At 39.8% G+C, this 20641-nt stretch overlaps 1 protein-coding gene across 1 annotated transcript; it reads right to left on the reverse strand.

Annotated features, from left to right (window-relative positions):
* Nucleotides 1–254: 254 nt before the first annotated feature.
* On the reverse strand, nt 255–17910 carry LOC143890908 (sm-like protein LSM7). Its single transcript, XM_077395589.1, has 5 exons — nt 17839–17910; nt 5072–5153; nt 3239–3310; nt 2280–2332; nt 255–611 (listed from the first exon to the last, which is right to left on the reverse strand). The coding sequence occupies exons 1-5, from the start codon at nt 17839–17841 to the stop codon at nt 522–524; spliced, it is 300 nt and encodes a 99-aa protein (XP_077251704.1). The 5' UTR covers nt 17842–17910; the 3' UTR covers nt 255–521.
* Between the last annotated feature and the right edge of the window lie 2731 nt (nt 17911–20641).

Here is a 20641-nt window from a genome sequence, read left to right on the forward strand (position 1 = left end):
TTTTTTAGCAATCCGACCAATCAACGATCCATTCCTCCAAATCCCACTATTTCAAAGGAAAACAAGAACTTTACAGAGGATGAGAATGGACCAACTATTAAATCTTATATGGATATTTTTCTTTTACCTGTTTCACTGGGTAATCCATTATTGTATAACTTCCATACCAAGATAAGCATGATTAATGGTATCGGCCCAAGTGTTAATAACACGAACTTGACTATCGTCTAGAGGGATTTAACATAGATTTTTCAAAGCTAAACGGAGTTGCTTCGGAGGATTCTGATTCCTATTTTATCTGCTCAAATAAGTAGGAGAATGAGTAGTTTTCAAACGAGTCTTTAGTCTTGCTTACTTTTATAATTTCACAGATACACAATCAATGTCTTTACAATCAACAGCCCCCCCTCTCCTATAAACAAAATGACATTCCTAAACTCAGAAGGGGAGACGGATTAGAAGAAAAACCATATTAATCTCTTAATGTTGCAGTTAATTGAAGGATAATTAAGAGATAAAGCCTACGCTCCGTCGGGCTGGAGAAAGGGGTTGGCAATCTCATCAGTCCCGTCAGTTGGGGATACAAGCATCACAGCGGTCCCTCGACAAACCTGAAACATAGTAAAATAATCAGTAGGAAAGCCACTCTTTTGGTTTTTGATTTATTCAATCTTTTTCCCTACCAAGCAAGAGTAAGCTACTCTGTTAACAAAATACGACACTTAAATAACTGGACAAAAAGAGTTCTGAAGCACAATAAGTGCAGAATCTACTCGCAGGAGCGCATGTGTCGCCCATTCTTTCTACTTACTCGTAGTAGGTATTATATGGACATTTTAATTTTTAGTATTCTGTTGTGCCAACAATTTAAGCCACTTTGGAGAATCTTGACACACCAAGATGCCCCAGAACATGTACATGTATACGTGTCGTGTCTTCTTGATGTGATGAAAAGGTGTCAATCCTTTCCGAGTTAAAATTGTTTATTTTTATTTTTTTAATTTCAGTTAGAACAAACAAGGCATGTCACAAAATAAATATTCCATATAACTTACTGCAAGAACAACAAGAAACAACATGCATTTAAAATTATTACATGAAATAATATTGCAAGAGTGCAAGACTCCCATTTGTTTTAATTAATCCTTTCTTAGTTCATTTTTTTTCCAGTTGAAATTGACTGGATCTCTTTTTATTATTTCTCTTACGAGTTTATTTTATTTACTCAATATTTAGTTTTGTTCAAAGTATCCTCCGCGTCTAGATTTCAAGAGGTAGCCATGGTGAAGACTTGAGGAAACTTCGACACTAGGCACGCCATGTCCCCAGGTAACAATGGTGGGAGAAGACACACATGTTTTCAAGAAGTTAAGAGTTCAAAATGATGCTACACGGCATGCCTTCCTCACATACTTTAAAAAATGGACATAAAACCACAAGACATTCATATACAAATAAAATGTTCCAACTTGCACCCACAAGCAACTTGATGCCAAGCCAAATGGGTTAAAGGACAGCAACAATTGAGCATACAGAAAAGTTGAAAAAAAAGGGCAGTGGGCACTTCAGTATAAAAAGGTTTTGAAGTGTAATCATAAGGAATCATGAAGGTAGGTTTACTGTGTTTTTGCAGAATTTTATGGCCGACTCAAAATAATCAGCAGAATTCCTAGAGTTATCAGCTAGAAGAATATAAATTTCAAATATTTTCACAAAAGGAGATTCAAAGAAATTGATGGATATCAATAAAAAGAAAGATAGAAATAGATATACTCTTTAAGTGTAGCAAAGAATTTCGTGTTCAGATATTTTCTTAATTGGAAAAGCGCCATTGTTTTTTTCTTCCAGGAAGGGAACTGATTTCTAGATAAGCTTGTAAACTTGGCTGTAATATTAAATGCAAAAATTAAAAAAACAAGATAAACCTCCGCATTTCATTGAATCCCACATCTGTAGAAATGGTGTATCGCTGGTAGGGTTCCGCCTAACCATAGTAGAGAGTTCTGCATAATTTTAACAAATGTGGACAGTGTATGTGCCCTTTATTTGATTTTTACTATTATAGCCCTCAGGTAGATATAATGAGGCATCTGATGTGTACAAAAAATCACCTGACAAGCATAGCGGTTATTTACTAGAGTTCAGTGTCAGTAATGATATTTCAAACCTTACAATATTTTACGCTCTGATTATTTCAAGAACTGAATTTTTATAATATAACCGGAACAAATTTCAGTGAAAAAAAATCTAAACGCAAGAATAGACAAAAGAGAGCATACTATTAGGCCAAGACGCCTGGTCTGATCAGTAATCTTCAGTGGATCATCTGGATCTGTAGCACAGCAACAATAAACACAAAGACTCAATCACCTTTTCATTCATAGAAAGCTTTATTATGTCACCATGCAGCAATTAAGCAGTTTCAACAAGGAACAGCAAGGCAAGGTGTCAATTGTTTCAACATGGTGAGGTAGCATGCAATTACCAAAGATTTGTAGGATTTAAGGGATAGCTTTGTCATGGTTTTTGCGGCCTATCCATTTACATCATCCTTAGGATTGGAAATCAGTTGCTCATGGGAGGTGTCAACGGTTGAAGATGTTGTCTCCCACCCCATATCCCATCCCATAATATGATAAAGCTTGTGTGTGTGTGTGTGTTTTTTTTTTTTGTTTTCTCAATTTTTCTGAGTAATTAGGTCTTATATCAGACCCTCTTATTGGGAACTCTATTTCCATGTGATCAGATTAACTTAGGTTGCTGTTTTTTGAGTATTTTGTAGCAGATTACAGGATGTACCTCATATTTCTGTGCTCTTTGTTAATAATCCTGTTATCATTCAAAAAGAAAAGGCAGTGTCATGGTTGAGTAATGGCAGTTTAATTTACAGTTGGTAGGTGTGGTCATCACTGCTTTATAAAAACAAAAATAGACTTTGGTACCCAATAAGAGGTGGCATCATGATTCATGATATTAGAAACAAAAGAAGTACAAGGAAGAAAGGCGGTAAATATGGTGGGGTTGCTTCCAAAAATGAAAGAAATGTTTTACAATTATTATTATAATTATTTTTCTCTTCCTTCTGATATATTAATAAGGAGCAGCAAAACCAAAATCATAACCCGACTAATAATTACAGCGACTGAGCGCATAACAAATTGAATCAATCAAATTAGCTCTTTGATGGACATCTGCAATCATATCCAAATCCAATTAATGGATCACACAGCATAAATACCTCTTAGAAACTCTATTGCTTCATCCAGCACGAGGTTCAGCAGTTGATCATATCCTTTCAAAGTCCCTGTGACTATAAGAATAAAAGATCATTCAGTTGTGTACCATAAATTAGGTTAAAAGTTACAAGATTTATGCCGTGGGAACCACAGCAGTCCTCACTAACGAAGGGCTCCGGCTACCATACCATGGCAGCAATTACATCCAATGATATGGTGGTAGGCTGGTAGCCAAGAGTCTAGTCCATTGCTGCTGACCTCACCATGATTGGATGAACCTAACCTCTTGATCAAGGCCTGGTCAAGGGTTAGGTTCATCTGACCATGGTAAGTGGGGATGTGCAAGCAAGGTAGTGACCCCACTAGATCAAGGCCCGCCACCATATACATGTTCCACATGTACGGTTGGACAGGGATGAGGACTGCCGGCAGTGCCCACATCATTTTCCAAATTATAATTAGATCGTTTAAATCAAGAACTGGAGTTGAGCCTCTAGCTCAGCTGGTAAAGATTATGTTCTTTCACCCTGAGGTCGGAGGTTCAATCCCAGTTTACTTATAAAAAAAAGCATTTAAATCAAGATCTCCAAGAAAGATATCATGGCCAAGACTCCAACATCGTACTCCTAACCGACATATAATTGAGACGGGATGTCAAAAGACGGGAAAAAAAAGCACAGACAATGGAGTATATTCTATTTACAACTAATCTTTTGTCTGTCAAAATTTGAAATAACAAGGACACTTCATGCAAACAGCAATGAAAATGGTAACTGGCCTGAAAGATCCTGCACACAATGTTAGGAAATAGTTGCTTAAAGACTTTATTTCCACAAAATAAAAGATAACAAATCTCAATTTTTACATTTAGTTCCAGTAATCAGTTGAAAGTTAAAAAAACATGATACCAAGAAGAAACTTCTGATGGTCTTTACAGTACTTATCACTTTGTTGGATTAGTTACAAGTTACAAGTTACAACTACATTGTATGGCCGCTGTCCTACAGGGGACACTTCTAATGACTAGAAAAAAGCCAAAGATATATATATATATATATATATATATATATATATATATATATATATATATAGGATAGAGTTGCTGCGCTCGAGAGCAGCTAAGCTTAGCTGCGCTCGAGCACAGAAACAGGGTGGTGCCACATTTTGGGTGGGATCCAAAGCATTCATTTGATGGGCCCTTTCATGGGTGTCCACCAAAAATTCAGCTCCATTGGATCACCTTAGGGTGTCCATTTGTGGGGCAAAAAATGGACAGATTTGTGGACAAACAGTATCTGTCCATTTTTGGCCCCACAAATGGACACCCATTGGTGATCCAATGGAGCTGATTTTTGGTAGGCCCCCCATCCATGACGGGGCCTTCCAAATGAATGGTTAGGATCACCCCACAATGTCCACCCCCCCTGTTTCTGTGCTCGAGCGCAACAACTCTTTTCTCTCTCTCTCTCTCTCTCTCTCTCTCTCTCTCTCTCTCTCTCTCTCTATATATATATATATATATATATATATATATATATTGCACGTCACTGGATGGCGGTATGTGAAATCTATGGCGGTTTGTGAAAAAAACAAAAAAAAACAGTTAAAAGGGTACAAATTTTGAAAGAAGTATTATGTATAATGCATGGAAGTTTGAAACCCACAAAAAGGTGTAACAATATGCAAGTTAGGTCCAAGGGAAACTTATATTTGTTAAAAAATTACATGACAAATAAATAATCAAAAGGATTCAATCTTCAGAAAAAGTGGTAAAAAATAATGGAATTGAGTTGCAGCTGATGAAGTTTAAGCAATAATGGCAAATCTAGACTGACCTTGTCTTCCACCAGTCAGCTTGACTTGGACACCCTTGTCAACAAACTTCGCTAAATCTAAAACAGTTTCCTTTCGCCCTGACTAGAACAAATTAACAGAATATGAAATGTTACATATAATGCTTATTATAATAGTTCAAACAACTGCACAAAAAAAAACAATACGCTGAAAATGATCTTAAACAAATGATATTATGACTAGAAAGTAAATCAAACAACTCAAAAAAAAAACAAGAGAAACTTAAATCATTGAGAACTAGGAGTGAATTGTAACTTCTCCTTTAAAATAGCATAAGGAATACATATTGCAAGTAAACATGGGCATTAATACAAGACAATGGAACTGAAAGAACCATTTCAAAGTCTTTTCTTCTTCTTTTTTCATGGTAAAACTTCATTAAAGAATGGGGACCAAGATGGTACTTAACATTAATATCATTGAAAATTAGGAGTGAGTTGTAATTTCTCCTTTAAAATAGCATAAGGAATACATATTGCAAGTAAACATGGGCATAAATACAAGACAATGGAACTGAAAGAACCATTTCAAAGTTTTTTTTTTTGCATGGTAAAAATTCATTAAAGAATGGGGACCAAGATGGTCAATACAAGAAAAAGAACCCGGGAACCATCTGACAATTAGATAGAGGACTGTATTAAAAACAATGGTTGAATCTTTTGTTTTTGAACAATGAGATAGAGGATTGTGTTAAAAACATAAGCAGTCAACTTAACTCAACTAAGCCTTTGTCCCAAACTAGTTGGGATCGGCATTAAAAACATAAGCAGTACAAAGCTAAAATAGGGCAATGAGATGACCCAAGGAAAGTAAACAGGAAAGAATAACAAACAACAATAGCAAAGCTTGCAAGAAAGAATAACAAACAAAAATAACAAAGCTAGCCCAATATAAAGTCTAAATGATTGATTCTTTAGTAGCTAAAGTGTTCATCACATCAATGACACTCCTCAAAATGTACTTAAACAAAGACAACTCCCTACAAATATCAAGAATTTCCTAAACAACCTTTGCTAATCTCCAAGAAAAATCATCCACAAAAAACTAAATTTCTATATCTAGAAAGTGACATAGTCCTCGAAAGAGCCCATACATCAGAGTGCGCTAAATCAAAATGATGCGAGACTCGACTAAGTACCCTAGAGGGAAAAGACACACGATGGTGCTTCCCAAGTTCACAACACTCGCAATGAAAAAACTGAACAGAAGAGGACACAACAGACGTCTGTCGAAGCTTCTGGATAGAAGCAAGACCGAGATGACAATGCCACAAAGAGGAGTCTACAGAACTGTGTAAAGCAGTACGGGGTGGAGAATTGTCGAGGTGATAGAGTCCATCCACCTCACGGCCCGAGCCAATCGTCTAAGAGGGAAAGAATGAGACAGAGTAGCTAAGATGCTTAGTAATTTGACTAACAAAAAATAAATTGAAAGGAGACTTAGGTACACATAGGACAAAAGATAAAGTGAAACCAGAATGTGGTGGAAGTGTACCAATACCAGAGATGGGAGTGGTGGTCCCATCAGCTAATGTCACAGAGTGAGAAGCGTAAGGAAATGGGCGAAAAGAACTCAGGAAAGTGGAATTACCTGTTAGGTGGTTCGATGCCCCAGAATCAATATTCTAGGAGCTGGAGCTAGTAAGGAGAGAAGCAGGTGAACTACCTAGCTGGGGAAAACCCGCAGTGGGTGAATGGCTGCTAAGACGAAGGGCGCTGCAACTCCTCATAGTCTACCCTGGAGACTGTAAAAGTATCACTTGCGGTGGCCTGTTAAACACTACCAAGAATGGAGGGCGGTGGCATAGTATCAAGGGGATCAGCCGCAACGAGATGAGCAGAGGGGGAGAGACGAAGCTCTAGATGAATGGTATGGCAAATATCGACATGGTGTCCCTCCAGGAGACAGTGAGTACAATATGAGCATCCACGGACACCAGAACCTCTGCCACCACCAAAATCACGGCCACTACCACCACGGCCGCTGCGGCCTGTACCACGACCAACAAAGCCGCCACCACGGGCAAAACAAAAACCTCAATCATATGCAGCAAGGACAGATCCCTCGAAAGGGAGAGCAGTGTAAGGTCCACCCGGTAGGCACTGCTGGGCTCGTGAGTAAATCTCAGTGACAGAGGGGAGGGCACCAGATCCAATCAACTACTGTCTGAAAGGCAAAAAAGTCTGGTCCCAAGGAGTAGAGGTAATGAATAGTCCGAAGCTGGTCCCGCGCGGGACGAGCGATGACCGTCAGATTAGAGGTGAGAGGCAGAAATGCGTCCAACTGCTGGCAAAGAGAGACAAAACGTCGGTAGTGGATAGAGAGAGAGTCATCCCTGTTAGAGGAAATTAGGTCAAGCAAGGTTGCTTGAAGCATTACACCCAAGGTATCTAGTTTGGAATACCAAGTTTGTTGCCTCCAGCCCCTATATATATTAGATACACTAGGGTTTTAATAGGTTAGTGGGCTCTAGCCCAAATAGGCTCACTACACCGGTCCATTATCTTATTGGGCTTATATTAGAACATACATGGGTTATATTATATACCCAACAATCTCCTCCTATGTTCTACATATAGCACAATCCAATAGATAGATAGTGTAATGTTCAAAACAAAATATTGAATCATCCACATCACCATATGGTCTATATCATAAAAGATCTGTAATCCAACTGAAAACATGAATCCTTTTATGACAAACCAAGAGTTTTAGATATACAACAAGTTAAACTGAACCAAAAGGTAGTTTCACATATAAGTGAACCCCACTGATCTTAGATGAATTCATTCATGGGGTATGATTCTCATCGAGATCCAAAATAAAGTTCCACAAAAAAGTGAACTCTATGCATACTGAAATGCAAGCATAGTCTTTATGACTTTACAAGATTTACTCATCAAGTAAGTCATCTTCATCAAAGTCCAAATCAAGACAAGCTCCTCCTTTTTCGCCAATCCCTGTGAATTACCAAATATGAATTTCATGAAAATGAATCCAATCATTGTGTAAAACACAAAAGTATCTAGTTCTACCTGAAGAAGAACTTAGTACAATTCCATAATTCACGAAAGTATCTAGTTCTACCCGAAGAAGAACTTAGTACAATTCAAAATGGCGGAAAAAGTATCAGTATCACTCTCACCATAAGCATCATTGTCAAGTTTCAATAAAGAACAAGACCTAAACAACTTCTTTTGCAAATAACCATTCCTAATTGTCAAGTTTCATTAAAGAACAAGATCAAATAGTTTCTTTTGCAAAGAATCATTTCATGTTTCTTTTTGGAATGTTACAGTCATCTTATCCATATTTGAGTTAAGCTGTATCATCAAGTTTGGAATGTACAACATTTTCCAAAAAAGACATGTCATCAAATGTGGAATGACACACAACAACTGTAAACATCATCGAAATATATCAAGTGCCTATCTTGGCCAAAAAGGAGATTCGAAGATTCAAAATAACATGGATGTAGGTTAAGTCCTGTCTATACAGACTTTAACCCCATCTCCCCCACAATTTTGAATATTCGATCTTTGGTCAATCCCTTTTGTGAGAGCTTCGACCTATTATCCTTCGATTTCGTATCAATCAAAGTGATAATCCCGTGTTCTTGAGATAATTCAGCATGTCATTTTTCAGCCTAAGATATCTCCTCTTACCATTAAAGAGTGAGTTCTTCACAACCATACTTGTTGCTTGATTATCATAGAACACACTGAAGGAACTAATCCTCAACCGGGTCAGTGGAACATCCATAACCATAATTAGATTCTTTATCTCTTTTACTTCATTTGCAACTGAAGTTAGAGCATAAAGTTTAAATTTGACTTCCACACAACAGCAGTAGATTTGCTGTCCCATAATTCTGATCCCCATGATTCATCAGAATATCCTTATAGGATAGGGTGGCCACCATAACAAAGAGCATAATCTTGAGTACCCTTAAGGTATCTCATCGGCCTCGTAAGGGCATCCAAGTGCTCATGGCCAGGATTACTAGTGAAACGACTCAGCATGCCAACTGTAAAGGTTATGTCTGGCCTAGTGCAACACAAAACATACATGAGACTACCAATCAGTTTAGAATAATTTAACTGATCCACACACTGTCTCTGCCTTAGAGATCAGCTTCTTGGTATAATCAAAATGGTGTCTCAATTGGTTTGCACTCACTGCATCCCCATAAGGAAAGTATTTTTTTTCATATAATGGGCTAGATCAAGGGCAATTCCTTGCCTTTCAAAAACTTACTTTCGTACCAAGAATGGTGTTAACAACACCGAGGTTTTTTCATGTCGAATTCTTTACCCAAGGTTAATAAAGGTAACAATCAAGGTATGGCAATAGCAGAACCTTGTAACAAAAACCCACATCAATTGATGGAATTGATCTCCCCAAACCACCGAGTACTTGCAACGTGGTTTCAAAGAGAGAGAGAGAGAGAGAGAGAGTTACTAAAATCAGAGAGTCACCCCAATCGACCCTTGTTTCAATTCAAGGATGGGTTTGATTGAAACTCCCTTGTTGCACAATATGAAATGGTTTCTGCAAGATCGGTTTCAGCCACCAAGAACAACCGAAAAAATTGGTATCTGCAAGATGGGTTTTAACTAAAAAAAAACGCCAATCCTCCCGGCAAAACCCACGGCCAAATTTTGATCGGCTCCTTGCCAAACCACCGTGAGAAAACAATCAAAGATGAGAGGGCTTCAATCGATGGTACCCAACGTCTGTGTGTGTAGAATTCCCAATCAGAGTAAGTTTTAAAAGTTGAAACCAAACCCAAATCTAAACAGTTGTTTCACAAGAGAGGCACGCCCAAAACGATTCTTTGACAAGTAGAAATCCATGCTCAAAAAATCGATTCAACGAATTTGATTGAGAAAGGAACCGACTTCGTCCTTTTTTATTTAAGAGGCAGACGATCCAAAACGAGATGGTTTTTAGAAGAAACTCACGTCCAAAAACGAAAGACCATTAGGGCTTTTTCCTCTAATGCTTCAAGATTGTTAGAGGAAATTAGGTCAAGCAAGGTTGCTTGAAGCATTACACCCAAGGTATCTAGTTTGGAATACCAAGTTTGTTGCCTCCAGCCCCTATATATATTAGATACACTAGGGTTTTAATAGGTTAGTGGGCTCTAGCCCAAATAGGCCCACTACACCGGTCCATTATCTTATTGGGCTTATATTAGAACATACATGGGTTATATTATATACCCAACAATCCCCGCGCTCAAGATGAATCCACTCAGAATATGTAGTAAAACTGCGGGTGAGGCTATCAGCCCCAGAGTAAGGAAGAGCAGTATGATCCCAAATGGCCTTGGCAGAGGTCAGGCTCACCATCGGTCGTGCTACAGAAGGAACCATGCTTTGCCAGGAGGGTGCGGATCATGGCATCATCCTAGCGCCACCTGCCATATGACGGATCCGAGGAGGAAGGAGGATCTCGCTCAATAAGGGACTGTGGACCCCGATCCGAGAGAGGGTGCGGTGAGGGACGTACCCCCACGCGCTAACAGTCTCTATGGATCATCCACGTGAATGGAGAGCTCTACCAAGGAACTCTCGAAAGAAGTGCCCCTCACAGCATGAGTGGCGATACAAAAGGTGAGATACCTCTCGATTCGGGGACTAGCCCAGATTCGAGGCGTACCTTAAACAAAGAAGAGTCGCCATCCAAGGAAAAAGGCAAATGGGCCTTGGATCCCATACTATGCTCTGTTGCAACGGATAACCAGAGATATAAAATAAGGTTCGTGCCTGGTTACGAATTCGGAAGGTCTAAAGAGCACCTCATCCGCCCAAGTGCAAACACCTGGTCTCTTATGCCATTTACTTAATAATTTTGAAGAGCTTTGGGCGAAAATCATATGAAATAGGAATGAATATCTCCGAGAAGACGTCTATCTAATCATGCATGTCTCGGAGATGAAATCAAAGGCACACAGGATAAAATAAAAGAAACATGTGTCACCTAAGCATAGCTAGGTTATAAGTGACATGCCTAATGGGTGTCTAAGTTCTGATGAACAAACACATGCATGACACACCAAAAAAGTATAAGGTCTGCGCAATAAAGTAAGAAAACACTGCAAAACATAGAAAATGACTCGATACCATACAACCCTAAAACTCTAATCTATACCTAGGCCCGAGTCTTTAGATGATCTGATGTTCATCCAAAGAAGCCTACGTATCCCCGCCTCCACGAGAATCAAGGCAACGTAGTTCTTCGCACCTATTCTAAGCTATGATGCCTAAGACATCTAGACCTCTATCCTAGACTCGATCTAAAAGACCAGAATAGTTCTTAAAGCTTCTTGTGTGATTATTTAAATTCTAATGGATTGTAGATTTTAGGACACCCTATATGCTCTAACTAAATGCAGGTTAGCTCTAAGCTAATGCAGGTGGTTCCTATAATCTATGTGTAACTAAGCTGTATATCCTAAAGAAAACAGTAGGATCTATCGCATCTTAGACCTAGTCATCAATTGGCGGTGTGGATCGCCAACTGACCGGACGGAGGCGTAAAACTCCTAGCTAGGACTCACTCCTAACTCTAACACAAACAAATAAAACACACAACAAACAAATAACGAACAAGGGAGCAACTCCTGACTCAAAAACTCTCTAACTAGGACAACTTCCTAACTCTAGAGGAAGATCCTTTCGAAAAAACAATATTTTGAAAGATTTTTATAATTTTGAATGATTTAAAATGCTTATTTTTAAAGGTTTGGCTGGACTTGGGATGTGGATCCCAAGCTGCACTACGTACCCTGTTGAAAGGGATCAAGCCAACGTAGTTCGGAACAGATTTCCTAACTACTCCTAATGACTCAAGATTTTTGAGATTTTTGGTTTTTTAGATGTTTTTGTTGTTTTTAAGTATTTTTGATTCAAAGGGGACAAATCCTATCATCATAAGGGGAAGACAGACTCCTGATATCCCGCAAAAGTTGGACAGCATCCTATGCTTTGCGGAGGGAAATGAACAGAATAACAACTCTGCAAGGGTTGGACAGCATCCTATACCTTACAAGAGCGGATAGAAAAACACAAGATTTGATGAGAGGTTAGATAAAATCCTAACCCCTATGATGATAGGACTGACTCCTGAAAGAAAAACAGACTCTCTAGCTAAGGACAGACTCCTAGGCTAAGGACTGACTCTGAAAATAGGATTCTAAGAAGGAGGTGTTAATGAGACAAAGCCTGTCTCCTAAAAGAAAAAGAGATAAAGAAGGGTGCTAGTGAGACTATCAAGCTAAGATAAAACTCACAAGTAACAAGGAAAAACAGACCTTGCGCATATTTAGCAAAGGTAAAACATCCAGCCGGGCCGGACAGCTACCTAGCCCTAGGGTGCAACAAATGTGCAACCCAATACCCATAAGAGTAAGGGGTATGTTGCCAAGCCGAGTAGGATGTTCTCCCAAAACCAAACGATGCACAAAGAGGAGGTTTAGCAAGAAAATGAGACTAGGTAAGTCTCTTAGACACAGAGGTAGGATAGAGAAAAATACTAACAAGGAAAAAGAGACTTTGTGCATATTTGGCAAAGGTAAAACACCCAGCCGGGCCGGACAGCTACCTAGCCCTAGGGTGCAACAAATGTGCAACCCAATACCCATAAGGGTAAGGGGTATGTTGCCAAGCCGGGTAGGGTGTTCTCCCAAAACCAAACGACGCACAAAAATGAGGGTTTAAGACCTATGAGACTAGAGGTAGTCTTCTAGAGGTTAACTCAGGTTGATTCATTAATGAGACAATGCCTGTCTCCAAAGATTTGGATCTAAAAGACTAGGCAAGTCCTTTGAGAAAATAGAATGCTATTCGGACTGTGCAAGTCCCCTAGAGATGGGCTTGGGCTAGCGCCTTCATCGCCCTTTCAACGAGAGGGAATTCTAATATCAAAGAATTTTAACAAAATCTATAAGACTGTGTTAGTCTATCAAAAAGAGAAGAAAGGCTACCAGATAATCGCAAATTTTATTCTAAGAATAAATCAAGTGCTAAGCAAAGAAGAATATACAATCTAATGGCAATCATAAAATGATAAATAACATTAATTAGTCCAGACCAGCCGCTGGATAGCCTAATAAAGTAAAACAATATCAAAACACTTCAAAACCAACCACAAACCCCAATACGGGGACTCCAATGAAATCAGATGATGCCAAAGTAATCATCTGATATCATATACACATGATAATATTTCTAATCCCGCCTTGAGATCAGACAGTACTCATGTCGATAATATCGAATAGAGTAGTCATCTGATCTCCTTCTTCTTATTAACAATTTATTTAAATAAATAGGAATGAGTATAATAAGCTTTAAGATAATCTCACCTGAATAACCCGTTTATCTTCAGAATCTAACTCAAAACTAAATAAGAGGAAAGAAGAGAGGAGAGGGTACTATCATGATCCAATAAATCCCTCTAAGGGTGGGCTTGGGCTATCGCCTTCATCGCCCTAATAAGAAAACTCATCAAAAGCCTCGAATATGTCAATGCCGGGCTGATGAATTGCGCACACCACTGCTCTTCCTAAGTCCACGGTGCTCCTCACTGTTCTCATCACAATAGCTGCTGCCTTGGCATCGAGCCTGGAGGTTGGCTCATCCATGACTATTATAGAGGGCTTGGCGACAAGCTCAACAGCAATATTTAGCCTCCTACGCTGCTCACTTGAAAGCCTACTGACACCAGGCAATCCAACCAATGCTTCCCTCAATGGTATCAACTCTACAAGTTCCATCACCTCCTTAATGAACATCATTCTTATTGCATAATCAACTTCACTGGATAACCGGAGCCATGCAGAGTAGATAAGAGATTCATAAACAGTGATGTGTGGAGAGTGAATGTCAGTCTGTTCACAGTTTGACCTTGGTAGGTTCGGATAAGACTGAAAGTTCCTTGGTGTTGAATCTATTTGACTAGTAGTGGGAGCACATAGTCCCAAAACTGGTAATAGATTGTTAGGAGGCACTGATGGCCTCAAGCTTGTGCTTTGAAACTGGTGTTTTGGTAAGAACATGTTCGGAGTAAAAGTACCAGGGGGTCTAACAGATAGATCCAGATAAGAGCTCTGAAAACTTTTGTAGCTGTGCCTTGAGCTCCTACCTGGCTTTGAAATTGAATCTCTCCTGTTCCTCGGTGCATTTGATGGCTGAGTTATTTTGTTATCCTTCGAGTTGATTACAGCCTGGTCTCTGCGACAGCCTATAGATCTGATGAATTCCAGGCATTTGATGGCTGAGTTATTTTGTTATCCTTCGAGTTGATTACAGCCTGGTCTCTGCGATAGCCTATAGATCTGATGAATTCCAGACTCTCTCCTTCTCTGATGGGGTTGTTAGGGAAGTGGGGTTGTGACTCAGGTCTAAGCTGGTGTTCAATGGAAAAAGACCCTTCAGTTGTATGCCTCTGAGCAAGCCATTCTTTTTGTCTAGCACGGAGCTTAGCAAACTTTTGTTTTAGAGCTCGGCCAGCAGGTGTATATTCTGGCTGTTGTTCGGGGTCTTCCTCTTCATTTCCACTCTCACGTGAAGCATCACTTGGTTGCAAAGGAAATGCTTCCTTGTAAGAAACGGCTTTTCTCAAGCGCTTTCCTCGACCAAAAGCAGCTTCCTCCTCACTCTGATATCTTTCCCACCTCATACGCAAAAGTCGGTCCCATTCATTTTCCTCAGTGCTAGTAACAATAGGATCCACTTTCTTTTCAGAACTTTGAGCACATAGTGAGCTACACTAGGGAGCATTTCAGAGACTCCCTGCTCTTCAGTTGGTTCATCATCCCATTCCACCCCTTTTTCACATCCACTCGAGATAGGACGAATCCACCCAAAACAATGATGGCGACCATTGCAAAAAAAACATTTTGAGAATAGTATTGATAAAAAAAATGATGCAGAAATCTACTTGAGATGGTGCTAATTTATCAAATCTTAAGCAGAGCTAAATTCAAATGATGCTAATATTAAATTCTGTTGTGGAGAATTATTCCAAAATAGTGCTGAAATTATAATCAATGCAAACCAAGTTAAGACTATGATAGCATCAAATCTTCGACATCATGAAAAATTACTTGAATTTGAACAAACTGAATTGAAGAAATCTCAAGTTTTTTGAAGAGGGAAAATGAGGAATCTGTAATATACCGGAGCTCCGATATATCAACCGGTTGTATTCATCGAGATTTGATGGAAATTGCTGCGATTTCGCCAGAGTTGGAGAAGAAGAAAAAATTTGTCAATCTATCACAAGCTTGCTCGGATCTCTTTGGATCTCTTTCAACTCTTCTCTTGATTATTTTTTTATATTTCTCAATTTTTCACAGATCTCTCACTTTTCCTGGCCAGAGCACGCTGGAGCTCAATCGGAGCTTGACCGGAGTTAGTCCGGAATTTATCCGGAGAAGAAGAAGGCAGATTTGAAATGAAACACAAAGATTTATTGCCGGATTTCGGCAAGCCTCCGCCGGAGAGATGGCCTTTGATCTGAAAAAACCGAATTAGGATTTGATAATCACCCTCTTTCTCTATTTACAACTCCTCTTTGCAGATCTGAGGCTTTTCTCAACAAATTCGTAGATCTAAGGTTGATGAACATCGATCTAGAGTATGAGATGTTTAAGGATGTGAAAGATGCCATTAGAGATCGATGAGAAAGATCGGAAAACAAAACAAAAACCCTAGGTGGGGTGATCTAAGGATTTAGGAGTTTATCTCTAGGTTTGAGATCCTGAGAAGAAGAAAAAAAAGAAAAACAGAAACTAACAATAGAAGGAAGGCCATGGCTGGAGGTTCGGATCGGAGCTCGCTGGAGATCCCGTCGGAGAAGAAGATAAAGGTTTGGGTATTTTCTCCTCTGTTCTCTCTCTCTCATTTGGTTTTTTTTTTTTTTAAGAAAACCTCTTTTTGAAAATCAGCTCGAATTTGGTTTATATAGATTTTTTTTTTTAAAGTTGATATTGGCACACTACTTTGATGAGGCGCGCGGTTGCGCAATGTTTTATAAACGCACACAGAATCGTGTCTTATTCCAACTTGGTTCTGCTCTCTCCAGGATAATACACCCCCTTCTGCAAACTTGCACCACGACATTGCTTGACTCGTTCGCCAGGTAAACGCGCTCGGATTTTGATGAAATTTTGCGGGGACCTAGATGGGACCTTAACCTAGTTTAGGGTGAAATTTGGAACCCTAGAGCATTAGTTTGATGGGGTTTTGCTCAAACATGGAGAGATTAGGGTACGGTCAAAATGGGGTGTCTACAGGGACACCAGACGCCTGGCAAGAAGATATGTCTCTACAGCCTGGCGCCAGCTGAGATAATTGGAGCCATCTAATTTCTCCGATGTCATTTGAGGAAAAAGAGGCTCCAAAGAGGGAGAATAAGTGGAAGGGGTGTACCTAGATGAGAGAGCCGTGGGTAGAGTGGAGACGCTGTCAGCGGGAGAGGGGATGACAGGGGGATCCGTAAGGACGGGAGGATCTATGACATTAGAAATCGAGAAAGGCTCTCAACCACACCAGCAAAGAAGAGGCTACGAAGGGAAATACCATACAAAAAGTCACAAAAATTGTCCAGTGAAGAGACCGCGGCCCCGAAACAGAAACATAGGGTAATAGGGGCGAGAAGTACTAGCCAAAGAAAAAGGATGAGAGGCTAGGGACAAAATCGGAGCCGCAGGAGATAAGTAAAGAGACATCGAGAGGCGTTTAAACCAATTGGGAAGATAAAAGAAAAAGGAAAGAGGAAAGGAGAAGTGAGTTAAAAAAGGGGTTTAGGAGGTCAAGTTGAAGGAAAAAGAGGGGTGGAAATGGTAGGAAGGTGTCTAAGTGAGGTCCCGGGGGGGGAGGGGGGGGGGGAGGGGGGGGTTGGGGGTAGCAAGGAAGGGCGAGAGGGGCTGGAAGAGGCTTCCGGCAAGGCAAAAAAGGGAGAAGAAGGATGTGGGTGTTGTCAGAAAAGTCGGAGAGGGTAGCAGATAGGGGCGGGAGTTGCAGGGAGTGGAGGTAGAGCCGGGAAGAAAGAGGGCGGCAAGGATTAAGGTTTGGCTTAGGGTTTCAAGGGGTTTCAATGTTAGGGTTTAAAAATTAGGGTTAAGGTTTCAAGGGAGAAGAAGAATAAGATGTGGAGGCTTCAATGGTGGTCCCTAGGGCACCACAACCCTAGGGCTCTGATACCATGTTGAGTGAGAGAAAGAGAGAAAGAGAGAAAGAAAGAGTGAGTTAGGGATACAATGACCACTATGGCCTTAGGCATCTACACACACTTACACTTCTAACACCTACCAACCCTCATCACTTCGCTAAAGCCTCCAGCCACTTGCAATAAAGATAGTTATGCATGACAATGGAGACTGGTAAATGCTTTACTGTGTGTTAACTATGTAAGAGCATATTGATACAGTTAAACAATACCCAAAGTTCTAATAGATTAGAAACATGTCCATAGTATTTTGTTACCCAAGAATCAACAGAGAAAACATGCAACATTAATCTTGAAAAATAAAAGTCCTGTATAGGCTCTCAATGAACTATCCATTGCACCCAAAAAGATGTTTTGTTCATGAAAAGCTGCCCATTGTTAGAAGAAGATCAAGACCAAAATCCATGAGTTTTAATATGGAAAAGACAAATAATTAACAAAATCTTTCATGGGTTTCAAACATATAAATGTATCAAGAATGAAATTGATGCAACTGAGGTAATGGGTTTACCATTTTCTACTGTATTTTCCCTCCAGTTTCCCTTGGAAGAGACTTGTTTGCTGCTCCTCTTCTCTCTTTTCCGTTTAAGGGCAGAGAGAGAGACCTGTGCCCTAGTTTTTATCTGTATTTTTTTACGCTTCACTCGACTTGTGAGAGTGGGGCTCACATAATTTGATGATCTAAACCATTCATTTGTTCCTCCTCGGCTCAAATTTTTTTTCAGTAGGATGATCCTAACCGTCCAATATGTTCTGTGTAAAATGAATGGCACGGTAGAGAAACCTCCTTGAAAGTCCATTCTTAAAAAATGAATGGTTAAGATCATCCAATTTTGTGCCCCTCAACCGTCCAATATTGATATATATGATGAGTTGTCATCGTAGCACAACTCTCATCCAACCATTGCTTCCATATTGGGGCCATTTGGATACGCGGATTTTAAAATCCAGGTTTTAGGTTGAAAGCAATGTACAAGAGGGTTCACCATCAAGCTGCTGTGTGCTCTTCCGACAGCGTTTCTTGGATTTTAGGTAAGAAATCCAGGTTTTTGAAATGTCTCCCACATCCTGCGATTTCTAAAACATGGAAACATGGGATGATCTGTTGCTCTCTCACTGACGGAAGAAGGGCAAGGAATCAGAAAACGACGGATGGTCCGCTTCCTCTCTTGCATCTTATCTACAATTTTGAAGAAATCCTAGATTCTAAAATCCACGTATCCAAACGGCTTAGGGTCATCCTTTCTTGCCCCAATTAAGGGTGCAACTTGGGTCAAACTCAACTCGAAACAGACGGTTTTAACTTGCTTGGGTTGGCATTTCCTTATGTTGGGTTGGGAAAAGCCAACCCGATTTAATTTCGGGTTGGGTTAGGGTTGAGGCCTTGGCAACCCGACCCAACTTGAACCCAGCCTCCGTCCTCTAATTTAATTGTGATTTTCTCTATGCTTTGTTTTTTCTTGTACTATTCTGTTTGCCCTAGGAGAATCCGAACCCAACCCAACTCAAACCTGGCTCGATTTGGAAAAAAAAAAAACAGGTTAGATGGTTGACCATCCTCGACCTGAGGTCCAAGTTAGGTCGAGTTAGGATTGAGGGAATGCTATCTCGGGTTGGGCTAGGGTTGGCTGCAACCCTATGCAACCCGACCCAAGTTGCACCCCTAGACCCAATACATGATATTTTTATTTTGCCCAACTGAGAAAAAAAAAATTAATGAATTTTTTTTAGAGGAATTCTAGACTGAAGGGAGCCCTTGCAAAAAAGAGGTGAAAGGCTCTCCCATTGGCTGCACATCCCCATCATGCATTAATAACTACCGAAAAGTCAAACATGATGGTGATTTGCAGCCATTGGGGGAGCCCTTTCACCTCTTTTTTGCGAGGGTTCCCTTCAGTTTAGACTTCCTATTTTTTTTAAAAATTAAAATAACTAATTTATTTTTTCCCCATTCGTGTTAAGGTAATAGAAATACGAATCGGATTAGGAATTTAGGATACGTATTTCGATAATCCAACGCAACGTTTGATATAGGTGGTGATAAATTCGAATTTAGGATACGTATTTCGATAATCCAACTGTAGACACCCCATTTTGACCGGACCCAAGTTCGCTATGCTTGGGCGAAATCCCGTTCAATCATTTTCGTCGTGTTTCGCATTTTTCCGCTAAGTGTTGAGAAGAGATTATTCATAAGAATCCGACCAAGGGAGAATTTGGACCCGTTTGGTGGGCCCGCATTGAACATTTATCTAAATTCGAATCAACCGGGGGGCCCACATTGTTTAGATCCGAAAAATTGAAAAATACCCTGATTGGTGAATTTAGTGTGTTAAATCCATGTGAGAACCCCCTCTATCATTGATTTATATGTTTTAGGTCATTAATATCTTGATCTGACTTTACGGATCATTAATCGGGACAAAATAAGCTAGGGTCACTTCATAGCCCGGACCCTGATTCCATTCCGAGACCCGATTTCCGTAAATCGTTAGATCAATGGCAGATCTTGACCTGGGTCTAACCATCCAAAACCACCTAACCTCTCCTCTCATCCTAACTCTCCAAACCTCACCTAACCTCACCTAACCTCTCCTCTCATCCTAACCATCCAAACCTCACCTAACCTCACCTAACCTCACCTAACCACCTAACCTCACATAACCTTACCTAACCTCACCTAACCTTACCTAACCTCACCTAACCTCACCTAACCTCCTATCCCATTCTCCTATAAATACCCTCTCATCCCACCATCCAAAGGAGGAGAAGAAAGGGAAGAACCCCTCTCTTAGAAAAAAAACCATCTCTCTCTCTCTCTCTCTCTCTCTCTCTCCCCATTCAAAGTGAGGAGAGCAAAGAAGAAAAAAAAAGATCAAGAGGAAGAAAAGCGGAAGCGATCGCACATAGGCGGGATTTTCGAGTTTTTCGGCTTTTGGATTCGGCAAGGAACTCATCACAGGTAGATACACTGTTTTCGGAATTTTTCAGAATTATTTGGTATATTTTCGGATTTTTGCATGATTTTTAACGAAGAAAACTAAAAGATATACTAAACAGATTCCAAAAATAATGAAATTTCGTGGAAAAATAATATGATAATGATACATTCTACCATGAATTTGTGAGAATTTTTGGATTTTGTTTGGTGTATTATTTTACGCATTCTTTGAAAATTATCAGATTTTGGAAGAATTGTTACTAACGTCAAATCACAGATAAAATTCTCTAAATTTTTACAGTAGTCTTAAATTCTATACTTCTTGCTTCTGTAAAATTTTCAAGTGATTTGGATCTTGTTTCATATGAGCTGT

The sequence above is a fragment of the Tasmannia lanceolata genome, unplaced genomic scaffold (assembly GCF_043159265.1).
Source record: "Tasmannia lanceolata isolate RefF3 unplaced genomic scaffold, GAP_Taslan_0.1 ptg000013l, whole genome shotgun sequence".
Taxonomy (NCBI): Eukaryota; Viridiplantae; Streptophyta; class Magnoliopsida; order Canellales; family Winteraceae; genus Tasmannia; species Tasmannia lanceolata.

Coding starts and splice junctions, on each gene's coding strand:
- LOC143890908 (XM_077395589.1), bottom strand. Junction 3,311..5,071: donor GCTGACTGGTGGAAGACAAG/GTCAGTCTAGAT, acceptor TTATTCTTATAG/TCACAGGGACTTTGAAAGGA. Junction 612..2,279: donor CCAGGCGTCTTGGCCTAATA/GTATGCTCTCTT, acceptor ACTATGTTTCAG/GTTTGTCGAGGGACCGCTGT.